A 17621-nucleotide genomic window follows, 5' to 3' on the forward strand; every position below is an offset into this window, starting at 1 on the left:
CCCCATCGCTTCACCTGCAGGCAACGACAAGATGGACACGGCAGCTATCAAAGAGGAGCTGCTCGGTAAAAAGAAAACACAAAAACAACATTGTTTTATTTTATTTATGGAGCATTATTATTTAATAAATGCTATGCTGTATGTTAATAAAAGTGCCTATGTGAGATTTTGATACACAGCTTTGACTAAGAACTCTCGTTTTGTTCTTACTTTATGGCTTTAAAAAACATATCGAGATATATATCTTATATTGCCATCCAGCTAAAGAATATCAAGATATGAATTTTGGGTCATATCACCCTAATTCCTGATATCACTCAACATTACTTAAGAGTTGAGCATGACTACAATTCATGAATTTACGAATTTACCAGGGAGTTGTGTGGCTCAGTAATCTGTAGTTTTGTTAAGTCTGAAAAAAGTTCCTGACAATATCATCAGGGTAACTCTGACTTGGGCTGACAACAAAAAAATACAAAAAAACCAAACAAAAAAACAGGGATATCAGGGATAAAAATCACAGTAGAGCACAGGTACAAGAATAAATTTAAAAATAGTTTCTATAATGTGCAACCCTAAAACCTAAATGACATAACACCTCCCCTAAGGTTTCCTAGATGCATTTCAAGGATGACTGACTCTTACAGAAAAAAGAGAGGTGGAATAGATTTTATATGACTTAAAGCTTCAAACTCAACCAACATATTTCACATGATATTTCAGTAGTCTTTTGCATAGTTAAAAGTAAATACAATATCTGTAAATTACTAGATTGCTATATGCAAGCCATTAGTTAGGTGAACACACACACACCATAACTTATGACTGAATACCGTAGTGTACAATCAGGCTAATCCACTGTCTGCTGTGTTGGGCTGGCAGAAATCTCGGGGCTTAGGTCAGGAGAGGAAATTATAGATAAAACACAGAGGCACTCTGCACATTTGGTCAAACAAAAACTGAAAAGCAGTTTTCATTGAGTGGCACAAATGTGTTCTTTTTAAGTGTGCATATATTTATAATAAACTTTTCTTTCTTTTTATTTTATTTTTTTAAAATGGGGCCCCAATACCATAATTTAACCTGGCACTAGGTGAAAAACTGGAGCTCCACTTGAATCCACTCGAGTTTAACAAAAATATGAGCCAGAGCATGTGCTTGTAACAGTGTAACAGTGCTTGTGCATGTAAATGAAAGTGATTAATGTGACTGATTCACTCTGACCACATCTTCTACTGAACAACAGCTTAGTAGCCAAACCATGAAATCACTTGTGTTTGAAACACCCCTGTCACACAGAATGGAGTGCAATTCATTGCAATCTATGTGGCACCAGTGGCTTGGTGAGTTGGTGAGTTGGTTATCTCAAATACTACAAGACAGTATAAGACCCAAAAAACAAGGAGCATGCTTACATTTGTTGCAATGAATTCCTACTCTTGCATTTTGGGGGTTTTCATACAGGAAGTGTCTGCTGTCAAAAACAAAATAACTAAATGACTCATTAGAGCTAATGATCACAATGATATATACTTCGGTTGGCTTGACCTGCCAGTTGCTGCACAAGATAAAATGGAAAAGTCTCATGTGAATGACCACAGCAGACCCGATGGCATGAACATGCTTTGCATCCATTATTTACACACACGTTTGCTGTTACATTACACACAGAGCTGGATCTCTCCCACTGCCAGCTCAACATACCAACAACAACCCCAACCACAGGACCCAGTGTAATTACTTAAGTCAGCGGGGCACGATTGTGGATGCACGGCACCACAGGCAAGCCTCACCCCATAGGCTAACAGGATAAAATCAATCAGTGATTCTGTTTTATCCCAGTATTTGTGATATCTGCAGACTAACAACGTGTCTGCAATTACTGCAGAGGAAAGTACAACTCCCTATGTCCCAAAGGGATTCCTTAAATAAAAAGAACACATTCAGTTAGAGTGTTACTTTTAATTAAGTGTTATTGTATAGAGAGCATAGATGCTCATCAAAGTAGTGGTGATACACACTAAGACTGGGGATATTTCCTATATATTTGTGTTTTACTTTAGCTTGTTTCCAAGTCCACAAAATCATTTCAGTTTTCATTTCTTTTTAAAGTCTAGTTTTTGTTTAGATTTTCTTTTTCTTTTAGTTTTAGTGAACAATAATAGTGTTGACAGGGAAACATCCAAGTGTTTCAACGGAGACAGCGTGTTTTGACCATGCTGCTGTGTCACTGTGCTTAGTGTGTAGAAAAAGGAGAGTGCTGACGGTGTGGTTTTCAGGCAGCAGCAGCACTAACAGAGACAGACCAAAACAAACTGTTGTATCAAACCAAGACATGGGCTCTGGCGGTGTGCTAATCCGCCACTTTTCTTTAACTCTTACACACATTTCTTACCTGCTGAGAGCTAGGTAACTGGCTTCCTCAGAAATGTGGTATTCATTTTAGCTCAACAATATTAGCATTAACAATGTTTCCACAGCAAGTCTGGAGCATGTTTGGACTTTTTTCATCCAGGGAATAGATCTGGTTCTTGTGCTCCACTCATGGACAGGACAGAGGAACAGAGAGCCATTAGGAATTAAAAATGAAACAGCAGCCAGTCAGAGTGAATGGTCTATAGGGGTTAAGACTAACGAATAGCATGGATGGAATTCACTATGGTGAAAATGTACTTTAACCTCCTAGGACCTGGTATCCAGATATGTGGACATCCCATTATGGGTTGTCTAGACCACAATACAAAATTTTGCTCCACAAGTGCCTGATATCCACTTACGAGAACATTATACTGCCACTGCTCTGTCGAAATTTAAAACAAATGTCCTCATATGTGGATATCAGGCCCTTGTAGAGCAAAATCAGGTCAAAAGATAATTCTTTGTTTTTACATTCATCAGATCCCAATTAGCCTTAAGAAGAAGGAGGAACACAAGGTGAGGTAGGTGCTTGCATAGTACAGTGGTTTACACATTCAGTTGGTAAGCAAAAGATTGCTAATTTGTTTCTAACCAAAGACACAAAACTCTTATAGGTCTGTGTCGGCAAAGACATCTGACATAAAACTGCTATATCTAAAACTCAGCCCTACCCAATCTGGATACTCCTCGTAACAAGGGACTAGCCGAAGAGCTTCATTAGAGTGGAGGACAGTGTACACAGGTGAACTACACCTTTGCAGATCATACAGTCTGAAAGACACTGCAGGTGGTGGCAGGGGAGAATGTAGCTACTCAGCATCGGAAGGTAGTGTGGATGACTTTGTACACTGTCACTACCCGATCCGTACCGGAAACCCGATCGGTACCCCGCATGCGCAAATCTTACGTCACTTCCTCTCTTTGCCAACATTGCGACATTCAATATATTTGAATGATACGGTTAGGGCCCAGTTAGCTCCTAGCATTTCTCAACAGCTCTGCCTCCTTTTCGACTACCGGGACATTTAAACTATGGATAATCCGTACACAAACAAATTCATGCTTTTCTCCTCAACAGAGAGCGTTCCCCGATTGAACAACAGCGCCGTAAAATAAGAAGAATGGCGCCTAATTACAGGCTTAATAATATTGACTTAGCAATGTGTCACGTGAAGATTCAGCAGCCAGATTAAGTGTTTACTGACAATTGACAGTGATAGCGGACATCATCATCACTATTCCAGTCAATCCTCTCCACACAGACAAGCATAAACACACTCGACTATCACTAAATCAAATTTAACACACGTTTGTAATGACGCTAATTCAGTTTACAATAGAATTCATTCGCTCGGTCAGCAGGTGGCAGTATCCTCGTACACTGGGGAGTAAACTGCCATTAAACGAACAGAAGAAGAAGAAAACCGCTGCACATGCGCGGTACGGATCGGGTAGACCCGATCCGTAACTATCTTTTTATTTTTTGTTTTTGTCTACATTGTACTGAAATGCTTCATTATTGCAAACATTTTAAGATATACTTATTATTCTAAACATTTTAACAGATACTCTGACCCATAACTATCGTAAAACGCTACGACCGGAAGTAGACACCTTTCGCGCATGCGGGGTACCGATCGGGTTTCCGGTACGGATTGGGTAGTGACTAAGAAGGGAAAGGAAGTGAAGCCATAAGCAAAGATTTAATGGTAGAAGTTGAAAAAGGAAAAATGTTATGCAGAATTCAAAGAGGAGTTGAGACAGGCTCTGGGTGGTAGGGAAGTTACCAGATGACCAATTATTAGGGCTGTGCGATATGACAAAATATATAGGATGACGAAATGAAAACGTTTATCATTTCAAATTATACGCCATCTTTTGTTTTGTTTTGTCGCAAAATACGCTGTTAACGCCAATATTTTTTTACTGGGGCACAGATAATACCAGCAAATCCAGTGAAGATGAGGCAGAACCAGATAGCTAAAAACAGAAGGACCAATCAAAACAAATCGAAGACCTTATTCCTAAACGACGGGCTACCTCTGTAGCATGGACATGGTTTGGTTATGAAAAGTCTGACACGGACCACAAAACTGTGCTATGAAAATTATGTCGCAAACCGGTCCCCACCTCAGACTCAAACACGGCAAACCTCTTCTACCACCTATGCAAGAATCACACGATAGAGTATGGAGTTTACGGATGAGAAGCAATAAACAGCCATCAGGTCCTCAAAATAAACCTTAAAACAGGCTGTTCTAAACGTTAGAACAGGCTTTTCCCCGCAGCACGCAACATAATAAACACTCACAAAGAAAATGGCGGCCGTTACAACTTATGTCTAAAAATTTGTGCTGCCAGCATTAATCTTGTTAAAATGACGTTAACGTCACAACCGCATTAATGCAGATTGCCAGTGCATGTGGCTGCTCAGCATCAATACCTTAGTGCAGTTAGCTCGTTAACACGCTAGCGCAGATCACCCCATGCATGGGGCTGCACAGCGTCAACGCGTTAGTGCGGTTAGCTCGTAAACACGCTAGCGCGGATCGCCCCGTGCATGGGGCTGCACAGCATCAACACGTTAGTGCGGTTAGCTCGTAAACGTGTTAGCACCGTGCAGCCCCACGCACGGGGTGATCCACGCTAACTCGCAAATTTTCTCCAAACATCACGTCTCTGTAGCTTTCAAACCCAAAACATGGTCCACCCGAAGGATCTGGTCCCCTGGGACAAACAGAGTAATATAGTCCATGCTGTTAAGTGCCAGGAGGAATGACATGATTTATACATCGGGGAAACTACAAAACCTCTGATTAAGCTGATGGCACAACACAAAAGAGCTAACTTGTCAGGCCAGGACTCCACTGTCTATTTACACCTACAGGCCAGTCGTCAATATTTCAATGATGAGGATTCACATCGTGCAGAATAAATACTCTTATTGATACTCTATGCAAGGAATATTTAAAATAATATGTTATAAATACAGAACTTGGCAACATGGTGGTGTGGTGGTGTGCACCCTTGCCTCACAGCAAGAAGTTCAACTTCACCTTCTGACCAAGGCCTTTCTATAGGCTGAGGCCATATACTTTTTTTCATTGCTGTAGTCCATATTAAGGCTTACTCAGGGAAAGCAAAGTAAGTATTTAAGCCCCTGTTTACTTCTACAAGAATTGAACATTTGTTATTAGTGAGACGAGCGTAGCCAAAAGCATGCCAGTCTCCAAGATTTTTTCAAATACATTGCTGGCATAGTTTGTTTATTTATTTATCATTTAATCTCTTGTATTTTCAGTACTTTAAATTAAATATAGGCCTTCAATGACTTACAAATCATTGAATTCTGTTTTGACTGACAGTTTTTCTTCCAATTTACCTCATTCTGAAGCTTCATGCACGATCTTGATTTGTGGCATGAGGATGATCATGAGATTTCACTCTGGGTGAACTGCTTATAGCATCAAAATGTTTGCCAGCTTTTCTGCAGACATAAACAGGATGATGCTGAAACACACTTTAAATGTGGACTCATCTATTCAGAGTACCTTCTTCCAGTAGTCTACAGTTATGTTTTTATGCTCCGTAGCAAATCTCAGGCATTTCTAGGTACAAACAGGGCTTAATAATGACTTCTTATAAGCCATTTTTACATTAAAGCCTTGTTCATTCAGTCATGTGCTTATTCATTCTTGAGATCTTCTTAGACCCTGATTATGGCCATAGCACCCTGACCACGAACTTGTCTGATCTCACAAGCTAAGTAGGGTCAAGTAGAAAAGTGGTATAAAAGAAGCAGTCCGTTTACCTGATCTAGACGTATTTATCTGAGATGGAGCTCTGGCTCTAGTACTTAAAATCTTGAGGTGCCAGATATCTGCTTCAGTCAGCTTTCTGCCTCTTCCTTACCGCAAATATCAGTCTTGGCAATCCACTCCAAAGCGTACTTGATCAAACTGTGAGTACCCCCGAACATCGCAAAGTGCTTTAACACAGACTCTTCCCTTTTTCACCGTTTTGAACAGGAATGCCGCATTTCAAACTGAATTCCAGCACACTAGACTTGACTTTGTGAAGTCAAAAGTAAGTAAATAAAGAAAAAATATTATTTACATAGTCCAAGTTCCTTAAACTACCATGATCTGGATGACTGAGAACCTATACAGACATATTTATATAGTCCTTTTCAAGAACCAATGTCAGAATATTAATTTAAAAAATGTATTAATTAAGAAATTAATCAAATATCATATTCAACCACTAAAATTAATTTTTCTATTCAAGAATGCAACTAAATAAATGCAATTTGGCGTCGTTATTAAGAAAATAATAATGTGCTTTTCAATTTTTCTTCTTTTTTTGGCGAGCAGTACATTTTAAAAAATTATGGATAACAACAATAGTTACATTTTAGCATTATTCCAATTAAGGAGCATATGCACGTAGTGCAACCATTACAGAAACAAAAATATTCTGGTAATTACCAATAATGTTAAGTAAAGGCAACTGTGACACACTGATGTAAAGTTATGCACCGCCATTAAATGTGTGCTCCAACCATCACTTATCGCAAAACTTAAAACTTGTCCTACGGCATTCCAGTCTACTGGCTTGTCAGTCCTCATCAGTTGACCGTTAAAACGTTAAAACACCTATTTATTGATGTTGCAACATCTTTGTATGTGGTTAAACAAACATACTTGCTATACAGATTGGGGGGGTGGGGGTGGGGGTGGGGGGGTGTTATTAGCACTAGCTCTTTTGAAAGAGAAATGCCCATCCATTTATGTGTAGTTGGATTAATTCATACCAGTCCCCGGGTTATACACAGTCTGAATTTCTGATGGCTCTTACACACGGCCTCGTTTTTAATAGTTAGGTATGATGTCTAGACAAGATAATAATCATCTTGTAGCAGCACCTGTCCGTGGTTTTATGGCTGGTTAATGCCATAGTAGTTGTATCTGAAAACACTCTGTCCACGGCTTGTTAGCCATGACTTGATGTGATGTACATGGCTAAAAGCTTTTGATACATCTTCATTTTTTGCTCTGCCTAGAAGTACACAAAGAACATTTTATTTCCTTTGGTGTGATTAGCTTTTCGTCTTCAAGAGCAACTGCAGTATTTTTTTTATGTATACATGCATGTACAGTACTGTGCAAACGTTTTAGGCAGATGTGGAAAAAAATGCTATAAGAAAAGAATGCTTTCAGAAATATAAATGATTATTTATTGCCCCCAAGTGTATTCTGCAGCAGGACAACAACCCCAAACACACAGCCAAAGTCATTAAGAACTATCTTCAGCGAAAAGAACAACAAGAAGTACTGTAAGTGACGGTATGGCCCCCACAGAGCTCCGATCTCAACATAATCAAGTCTGTCTGGGATTACATGAAGAGACAGAAGGATGTGAGGAAGCCGGCATACAGAGAAGATCTATGCTTAGTTCTCCAAGATGTTAACAACCTACCAGCCAAGTTCCTTCAAAAACTGAGTACAAGTGTACCTAGAAGAACTGATGCTGTTTTGAAGGCAAAGGTGGTCACACCAAATATTGATTTTATTTAGATTTCTCTTTTGTTCATTCACTGCATTTTGTTTATTGATGAAAACAAATGATTAACACTTCCATTTATGAAAGCATTAATTAGGACACTGTGTTTGTACAGAACTACTGTCAGCTTTAACACGGTCTTAGTCAATGGTCCATTATTCTGGATTCCAGACGTTTAGATCATGCTGAATAACAACGTACGAAACATCGTAGAAAACAGTTTACCATACAGAAAACCATACAGTAAACTGTTTTCCAAGATGTTTTCTAAGCCATATGAACCCATCAAGTTCCTTCCCTCCTCCATCAACCCTGATCCTCAAAAACTCATTCCTCTTCCTCCACAAGAGATTCTCGGGAGGATAGGGTCAGGAAGTGGCCTATTTGTTCGAAAACAGATTCCACAAATACCAAAGTGAGACCTAAAGGGAAGACGTGCTTTCCGTTGCTTTTAGGCAGCCTGTTAAGACAAGAAAAAACGGCTTTTTACTACTTTAGCCTCCAGTCTCTCTCACGCTCCACCCAGCCCTCTTATTTCAGACCTTTTCAGTTTTTATTCCTGCTGTTAAAATCTTATGTGAATAATATTTACTAGTTAGCAGGTTTACTTAAACATTTCCATGCTGCATGTTATCCTAATTAACAGGGTGTGGCTGTAAATAGCTGAGATAATTATGCAAAAGTATGCCAAATACTAAAGATGTAAGCTTGTTGGCAATGGCAATTACATGACAAGTTAAGGCATTTTTTTCTACTTAATATATGCTTACATCAATAATAACACTACTTGAACACTTTTTAGGGGGAATATGGATTCGAGATGGAACTAAGGAACTCATCCAAGACAAAAACTTGACATATCACTGTTTTCATACGTGCTTATAATAGAACACCACAGACGTCATTGTGTCTTAACAGTGTCATAGGCCAACATTCACTTTTCTTCAGCTGACTGAGAGGATGTGCTAATTTTATCAACGAAAAACTGAGGCAACAGGGTGAGGTATTAGACAACAAGTCACCGAAAAGAAGTGTCTCTCTGTGGTTCAGTTACATTTCATTGCAAACTAATGTAATATAATAATGCCTTAAACACATTATTCCATAACGAATCATCCCGCTTTACTGTGCCGGACCTCTGTTAAATATGATATGAAGACATGTTAATGTAAAAGATGTTTGCATATTATTAAGATATCAAATAATAACATCTAAAAAAATATATTAAATTGGGACTTAAAAATGTGGGGCTTTGTGTCATGCATTATGAATGAGGCAAGTTGTTTGAAAAAAGGCAAAGAAGGGAAAAGAAAAGGCTTATACTGAGTTGTAGGGCTGGGCTATATCATACCGTTCACAATAATACCGGTGTAATGTTGGGCAATGATGAGAAAATGAAATATCGCGATAGAATATGGGTAAAACGCGCATGCGCAGTGCCTTTGTTTACATACGCACATGGCTGTGACGCAGAATGAGAAGAGCGAAAGCGGATCGTTGAATGAAACGGATGAACCAGAACTGGTTTGCAAAAATGCTGCAACTTCCCTTGGTGTGGGACTGGTTTGGCTTTCGTCCGTCAGATACACAACAAAGCACTATTTTTGGTAGCGCATGCTAGCGGGCCGTCGTTATTACTGTGTTTTTTGGAAAATACGGCACACTTAAAATCAATCCTTTGATTTTTCTGAAAGTCGACAGAGCCCCTTATAATCCTGTGTGCCTTATGTATGAATTCTGGTTGTGTTTACTGACCTCGAAATGATTTTCTGTGGTACACGGCGCTTGAAAATCTGTCGAATGTTTCAGTACGACTAAGCTACGAAGCTGCACCGCTTGATAGACTGTCGGAGTTTTACGGCTATCGTAGGCAGGAGCCTCGCGGAGTGATACGTACTGTGCTTCAACATAAGTGTTTGTATAACCTCTTTTTAAGTTTTGTGGATATTATACATGGTTATGCTGAGGATATGTCGGCCAATTTCCACTGGAAATGCCTTTTGGTTAAACTGTCAGCAAGGATTTGCATTTGCACTGCAAATTTTTTATATAACTTTAATGCACTTAAAAAGCTGCTTGTGTAAGTGCAAAATACATTGATGTTTTGGGTTTTTTGCACTAATAAAGTTGTGGAGTTGTGAAGTATTTTGTCTAGTGTCAATTATATCGTCAGTTATGTCGTTATTGCAAATTTTCAAATGTATATCGTGACAGACATTTTTGGTCATATCGCCTTGCTCTACTGAGTTGTATGAGAGGCTGGACACTGACAAAGAAGAAAGGAAGCTTTTTAGCTTGATGGGCAGCAGGTCAGGGTGACCGAGTAAGCCAAGAGAAGAACTTTGGTACTGTATCAGGAAACTAGATGTGGCACAGAAGTATGTGAGGGTGGTGCAGGACATGTATGTGGACATCGAGACAATGGTCAGGTATGCCTTAGGAGTGACAGATACAGTGGGGCAAAAAAGTATTTAGTCAGCCACCGATTGTGCAAGTTCCCCCACTTAAAATGATGACAGAGGTCAGTAATTTGCACCAGAGGTACACTTCAACTGTGAGAGACAGAATGTGAAAAAAAAATCCATGAATTCACATGGTAGGATTTGTAAAGAATTTATTCGTAAATCAGGGTGGAAAATAAGTATTTGGTCACCTCAAACAAGGAAAATCCCTGGCTCTCACAGACCTGTAACGTCTTCTGTAAGAAGCTTTTCTGTCCCCCACTCGTTACCTGTATGAATGGCACCTGTTTGACCTCATCATCTGTATAAAAGACACCTGTCCACAGCCTCAACCAGTCAGACTCCAAACTCTGCCATGGCCAAGACCAAAGAGCTTTCGAAGGACACCAGGAAAAGAATTGTAGACCTGCACCAGACTGGGAAGAGTGAATCTACAATAGGCAAGCAGCTTGGTGTGAAAAAATCAACTGTGGGAGCAATCATCAGAAAATGGAAGACATACAAGACCACTGATAATCTCCCTCGATCTGGGGCTCCACGCAAGATCTCATCCCGTGGGGTCAAAATGATCATGAGAACGGTGAGCAAAGATCCCAGAACCACACGGGGGGACCTGGTGAATGACCTGCAGAGAGCTGGGACCAAAGTAACAAAGGTCACCATCAGTAACACACTACAACGGCAGGGAATCAAATCCCGCAGTGCCAGACGTGTTCCGCTGCTGAAGCCAGTGCATGTCCAGGCCCGTCTGAAGTTTGCCAGAGAGCACATGGATGATACAGCAGAGGATTGGGAGAATGTCATGTGGTCAGATGAAACCAAAGTAGAACTTTTTGGTATAAACTCAACTCGTCGTGTTTGGAGGAAGAAGAATACTGAGTTGCATCCCAAGAACACCATACCTACTGTGAAGCATGGGGGTGGAAACATCATGCTATGGGGCTGTTTTTCTGCCAAGGGGACAGGACGACTGATCTGTGTTAAGGACAGAATGAATGGGGCCAAGTATCGTGAGATTTTGAGCCAAAACCTCCTTCCATCAGTGAGAACTTTGAAGATGAAACGAGGCTGGGTCTTCCAACATGACAATGATCCAAAACACACCGCCCGGGCAACAAAGGAGTGGCTCCGTAAGAAGCATTTGAAAGTCCTGGAGTGGCCTAGCCAGTCTCCAGACCTCAACCCCATAGAAAATCTGTGGCGGGAGTTGAAAGTCCGTGTTGCTCGGCGACAGCCCCAAAACATCACTGCTCTTGAGAAGATCTGCATGGAGGAATGGGCCAAAATACCAGCTACTGTGTGTGCAAACCTGGTAAAGACCTATAGTAAACGTTTGACCTCTGTTATTGCCAACAAAGGTTATGTTACAAAGTATTGAGTTGTATTTTTGTTATTGACCAAATACTTATTTTCCACCCTGATTTACGAATAAATTCTTTACAAATCCTACCATGTGAATTCATGGATTTTTTTTTCACATTCTGTCTCTCACAGTTGAAGTGTACCTCTGGTGCAAATTACTGACCTCTGTCATCATTTTAAGTGGGGGAACTTGCACAATCGGTGGCTGACTAAATACTTTTTTGCCCCACTGTAAGTCCCTTTTCCACTAGTTCCTACTCAGATCGACTTGCAACGTTTCACCACAGTTTTAAAGGTTTTCCATTAGGTCATAGTACCTGGTACTGAAATACTACTTGCCACCATTTTTGAAACCCAGCAATGATAGAAAAGCTTCAAAAAAAAAAAAAAAACGCAATACAGTGGCCCGTGACTCTGACGAAAAGCCACAGACCAAGCAGCAGATATATCCACACCCCGACGTCCACCTTTGTTGTAGCGTTCGTATCTAACGCTAATCAGGTCACAGGATGCTCAGCCACATTGCTATAGCGATGACCACACACATTATAAAATAATCAGAAAATAAATAAATTACCTTAACGCTTTGCATTGTATTTGATGCACAAGATAAATGTGACTCGGTGGAGAGACACTGTTCAGTTCTCTCAAAGAAGGCAAACTTACAAATTCAGCAAGAGACCAATTAATTATTTTGCCCTCTATACAATTAAAACATCACTATCTTAGCGCCTAATGAGCCTTAACGTAGAAAGAAAGCCATCAGTAAAGTAGGAAACCCTGATACAGAGACAGCCAGTAAAGACATTTGAAAGCCAGATCCAATCAAAGACAAAATTCAAAAAGAGAAAAACAGCGGGAAGTAAACAGACAAAATGACATCCCCTTGTTTAGTAGAACGGGAACTAACTCAGTCACTTGTTTCAAGTCTTACTGAATATAACATGACAATAACAATTGACAATCAATCAATATAACAATTTGATAGTCCCTGTTAGATCAAAAAGGATGATAAGGCAGGATATCCTTGACCAGGTGACTGGCAGGTCAAGACACTGTGAGTGTGCCAAACTTTTCTTAGCTGTTACCAGCTGTGGCGGCATGGCTGCCACTGTTTTCATGTTTGTATGCTTGTGTGTGTAATAGAGTCATCAGGACACAACATGGTAAGAGACAGAAGCTCTGGCCTCTGAGCAGGAAAATGCTGCTCAGAGTATAATTGGATAAGAGGCTTACTTTGTGTCATGTTAGGGGCTTTCCAGTATGGCAGCAACTGGAAACCATTAGAGCAGCCCTTCAAAGGGTCAGTCAGGCTGGTCAGTGTTTCTCTCTGTGGACTGGTGTTCCCAGTGCAATGTAAATACATAAGAGCGAAGACACCACTAATGTTTCTTTGATGGTTTTTTAGTAATATCAGCGAATGCTCAAAATGACCAGCAGAAAAGTTCATTTCAAAAACAACTGACAGAAGCTTTGACATCAGCTGACCCAGCTACTGTGTCTGGCCTTAGTTTAAACATATGGCTATGATTGTACTGTGTTGTTTCGTTTCCGAAGATATCTCCGTGCTTTTTTAAGAATATCCTGTCTATGCTGGTCACAGCTAAAACAATAGTGCATCCTGTCTGCCTGCTTCCAAGTCCTGATCAAGTCTTAATGTGCTCATACTTGTGTTGAAGACTCATTTCACCAACACACCTTAGCTTTAAAAATATGTTTAAAATATGCCGAAAAGCCAGCAGCTGCTGTTGGAATTGGGAGTGTGACCTGGCAACACTTTATCAAGATTGAATGATGGGCCCTTTGTCAGCTTGCCTTTGTTTAACCCAAGTTGGTGATATCAATTAAAGTGAACAAAGAGACACAGAGAGGCCTGCTGTTTAACATGCATAAAAAAAATCAACAAAACGGATCATTCTGTGGTGTGCAGAATGTTTGCGTACTTGACCAAAGATTGTCTATACACTTAAAACAAAGTTCCCTCCGGTGTACACTTCCTGTTTGCTTCATGAAAACTTTAGAAGTTCCCCACATGACACAAGTAAGTCCTTATCCAGTACTCAGAGCAGCATTTTCCTAACAAACAGCCACTGTAGAGAAAGACCTCCTCAGTTAGCCACTGCCTCTGTCTCCTGTTTAGAAAAAGGCAGCATGGGCTGCACAGTCACTCCCTGCATCCCAGAGGAGATGAATTCCATTGTGGGAGTAGGGGATCAGAGTCTCTTTCAGCCTGACTGTGTCACAAGGACTCTTGATCCAAAGCCAAACAAAGTCCTCTGATACTGCCAACTATGCCCTGATCGGGACACTGAGCCCGCTGGAGTAAACTCGGATGCTGTTAAAGCCAGGTATCTTTACAAATAGCGCAAACTGAATGTAAGATTTTCAGCTACAAAGTATTACAACTGTTTAAGGATCCAAATATAAAGCAGAATCAAACAAGGGGGGGGGATCAGCAAAATATTACCATCTTTACTTGTCTAATCATTGCAATTCTACTCAGCGGGTTATTGAAAATGTTGTTTTGTACATTATGACAGCTAAACATGCAATCATCAATACAAGTTTCATTAACACTGTGTTCAGTTGCCATTAGCATACGAGGTGGATTTTCAAATTAAAAGCTTATCAGAAAATACACAATTATGCCCAGTGAATCACCGTTACAACCGAAATACTGTTAAACATCTGTGAAGTGTTGACAGTGGTTTAAATTGGTAAATGTGACAGGAAAGAATTAGCGAATGAAAACAGCAATTCTGTCAACGAAAAGGCATTGAGCGGTAAGATATCGAGTCAGTGGTTGTACTGATGGGATCAGTGCTGTGTAAACACACATTGTGCTGAGTGTATCAGCACTTCAGGTAAAAACGAAGGAAAAGCTGACTTTGCAGAAATGGAAATCTGTGCCAAGCTGCTGCTGAGGAAGGGCTCTGTAAAGGATAAAACCTAAAAATGCTAGAGGTGGGAATCACTATACATCCCACGATACGATATTATCACAATACTTAACGCACGATACGATATTATTGCAATTTTTTAAAGTATTTTGCGATATTCAGATTCTGTACATAAAGGTAAACTTTATCAATATTCATTTTATCTAATATCAAAGTCTCACACTCAGTCTTTCTCTCATTTCAGTTTGATTGTTGACAAACTGAACGGTTTGTATTACAGTCTAGTCCAACTTAACTGAACGCAACCATCTGGTACAATTATAGCTATTCTGAACTATGCAATTTATGAAAACTATGCAGCCCCTTCAGCAACTGAAGAATATGAAAGTAAATTAAAACAAAATATAATTTTACATTAAATAAAAAAGTTTTAAACTTAATTAAAATAAAATATGTATTCAATTAAAATAAGTAAACTGTCATGTTTATTGCTGCCAAAAAAAAGTTAAACACATTTGGACATTGAAGGAATGTCAGGATTCTTGCTCAGAAAAAGGATCAACATGCTCTGAAGTCAGAGCACAAAAACCTTTTTTTGTAACAAAATATCGATTTCTGGTGTCCCTGTATCGATACATTATTAGCAAACAAAATATCACGATACTAGACAGTATCGATTTTTTTCCCCCACCCCTAAAAAATACATCAATCTGACAATCAATCAAAAAAGCTACACCCTCACCACTAAGGTCAGCATTTTCACCTGCCTTTGCCAGATGACAGCAGTCAAAATTGACTGAAAATGTAAGATCAGAAGGTCATCAGAAGGGTTTAGAGGCTGCAGAAGAAACCTCACACAGAAGCAGGAAGAACAAACTAAACAAAAAGGTCCAGAACATTCTTGTTGTGAAAAAAACATATTATTAACTTGGGTGTGAAAGGGTTAAGTAAGGGTTAGGTAATTATAATAAAATCAAAAAGGGTTTAGTCAAGAAAAAGAGGTGGAGTAAGAAAATTCTGTTTAGAGCCTTTTAAGTGAGTTTGAAATGAGTGGACAAAAATATAATTTCAAACCATAAAAGGGAAAATAAAAGTCATCTTTGCTATATTCAATCAGCAGCACAAAACGTATTAACAAAACTAGAAAACAATGAGCAATTGATAAAGATTAATATAAGCACAGGAACACCCAAATTTAACATCTCGGTAATAGAGACAATTACTCTGTACTTTTTACATAATGTTTGAAAGGTACATGGCTTTTCAAAATCAAAATATGCAGAACTGACAAAAAAGTTGGATGCCACTGCTGATCACCAACAAAGCAATATATAAGTGGAAGAGGTCCTTACCAGTCGGGCCTCCCTGCGCAGCCCCTCAGTGTTCCTCAGCCAGAAGCGACTCAGCTCACTTAACTCCAGTATTGGCTGCACCTTCAGCCTCACCGTGTCTCCTGACTGACGGATCATCTCCACTATCTCGTCTCGACTCTTATTCTCCACATTTCGTCCATTTATCTCCACCAGCCTATCGCCTGGCACCAGGCCCAGTGCCAGATCCTTAGTGCCTGCACCAGGCTCTGCAAAGTGAACCACACGTCTGTACACTCCTCCATCAGGGCTGCGGTCCAGCATTGTAGTGCGACGCAAAGAAAATCCAAAGTCACCAGTGTTACGGCGCTGGAGTTCCAGTTCACGGGTTTCAGGTGGACTTGGAGCAACCACAGCTGGCAGCTGGAGTTGTGCAGGGAAGGTTTTATCGACCACTTCGGGAATGCAGATTCTTTTGGGGGCTTCTGCTCCAGGCTGCTGCTTGAGGCTGTGCTTGCGGAGCATGCTGAAAACTTTACTCTCCACCTGTGGGGATGGGGCAGCAGAATTCTGGCCTGAAGGGGTGGATCCCTCTGAAGGGCTCTCCTCTTTGCTTCTCTGGGAAAAGGAGAAGCGTTTCATCATCTGTGTAGAGTTCTGCTTGGCAAGTGAACCAAAGTGAGCAACTCGATCTCGCACTGAGCTGCGTTGTCCATCCTGTCCTCCTCCACCCTCACCCTTCAGATCATCATTGGAGCTAGCAATGCTTAGTTGGTCATCCAGGATCATGCTGCTTCGATTACTCAAGCCATCTAATTCAATGTCAGTGAGGGGGAGATCACTGGTGCTGGCCACTTTGATGGGAATGGGGTTGGAAATCTCAAGCTTGTTCCTAGATTCCCGCTTCGACTCCCTCTTCAGGTTGAAGAAACCACGGCGCATGCTCATCTCCTCCAGACTGCGCAGCTCTGCTGCAGACATCCTCTCCTTTTTCTCCTTCTTCTCCTTCTCCTTTTTCTTTAGATTAAACATTGTGGCACTAAATTAACTTAGTGTTCCCTTTTCGGCTGAACTGACTTCAGGTCAGGTGTGTTTGCTATGATCCAGCGAGGAAAGGCTAAGAATTAAAAAAAGAGAGAGAGAACAATTTCTGTTAAACTGCTAAATATTACAGTAACTGCTCTCCATGCACACCAGTGCATGTCCATGAGTGTATTTAGTGGTATATGTGACTGTTATATATTGCCATGTTGGTATTTTAAAATATTATACATCACTGATTTGTTCATCAAGTATGAATATTTGTTGTAAACTAGTTCTGTAATTGTGGCAATTTATGAATTTAAGTGATAATTTCTGAATATATAAGAGACATGAATTGTCCGGTTATCGGATCAGATGGCGATGTTAAACGTTATTTGGCTTGTTGATGACTGCACTGACATTCTGAGTGGACTATTATGCAGGTGTGACAAGCCTAGCACCTAGAAAAATGTGCTTGTGCGAATGGGTGAATGCACAAGTTGTGTAAAGCGCTTTGAGTGCTCAGAAGAGTAGAAAAGCGCTATATAAGAACCAGTCCATTTACCATTTACCTAATAGCCAGG

At 40.2% G+C, this 17621-nt stretch overlaps 1 protein-coding gene and 1 long non-coding RNA gene across 5 annotated transcripts in view; one reads left to right on the forward strand and one right to left on the reverse strand.

Annotated features, from left to right (window-relative positions):
- myo18ab (myosin XVIIIA b) overlaps positions 1-17621 on the reverse strand; it is a 127161-nt gene that overhangs the window by 107334 nt on the left and 2206 nt on the right. For all 4 annotated transcript variants that reach the window (XM_085130740.1, XM_085130738.1, XM_085130736.1 and 1 more), the window contains exon 2: positions 16057-17131. In XM_085130740.1, coding sequence (XP_084986866.1) covers positions 16057-17046 — 990 coding nt within the window. In that variant the 5' untranslated portion in view covers positions 17047-17131. The remainder of the gene's footprint in view (positions 1-16056; positions 17132-17621) is intronic.
- Positions 9806-12201, forward strand: LOC146504639 (uncharacterized). The gene is made up of 2 exons (XR_014868708.1): positions 9806-10434; positions 12041-12201. It is a non-coding gene; the product is annotated as an uncharacterized LOC146504639 (long non-coding RNA).

The sequence above is a fragment of the Neolamprologus multifasciatus genome, chromosome 14, assembly GCF_963576455.1.
Source record: "Neolamprologus multifasciatus chromosome 14, fNeoMul1.2, whole genome shotgun sequence".
Classification (NCBI taxonomy): domain Eukaryota; kingdom Metazoa; phylum Chordata; class Actinopteri; order Cichliformes; family Cichlidae; genus Neolamprologus; species Neolamprologus multifasciatus.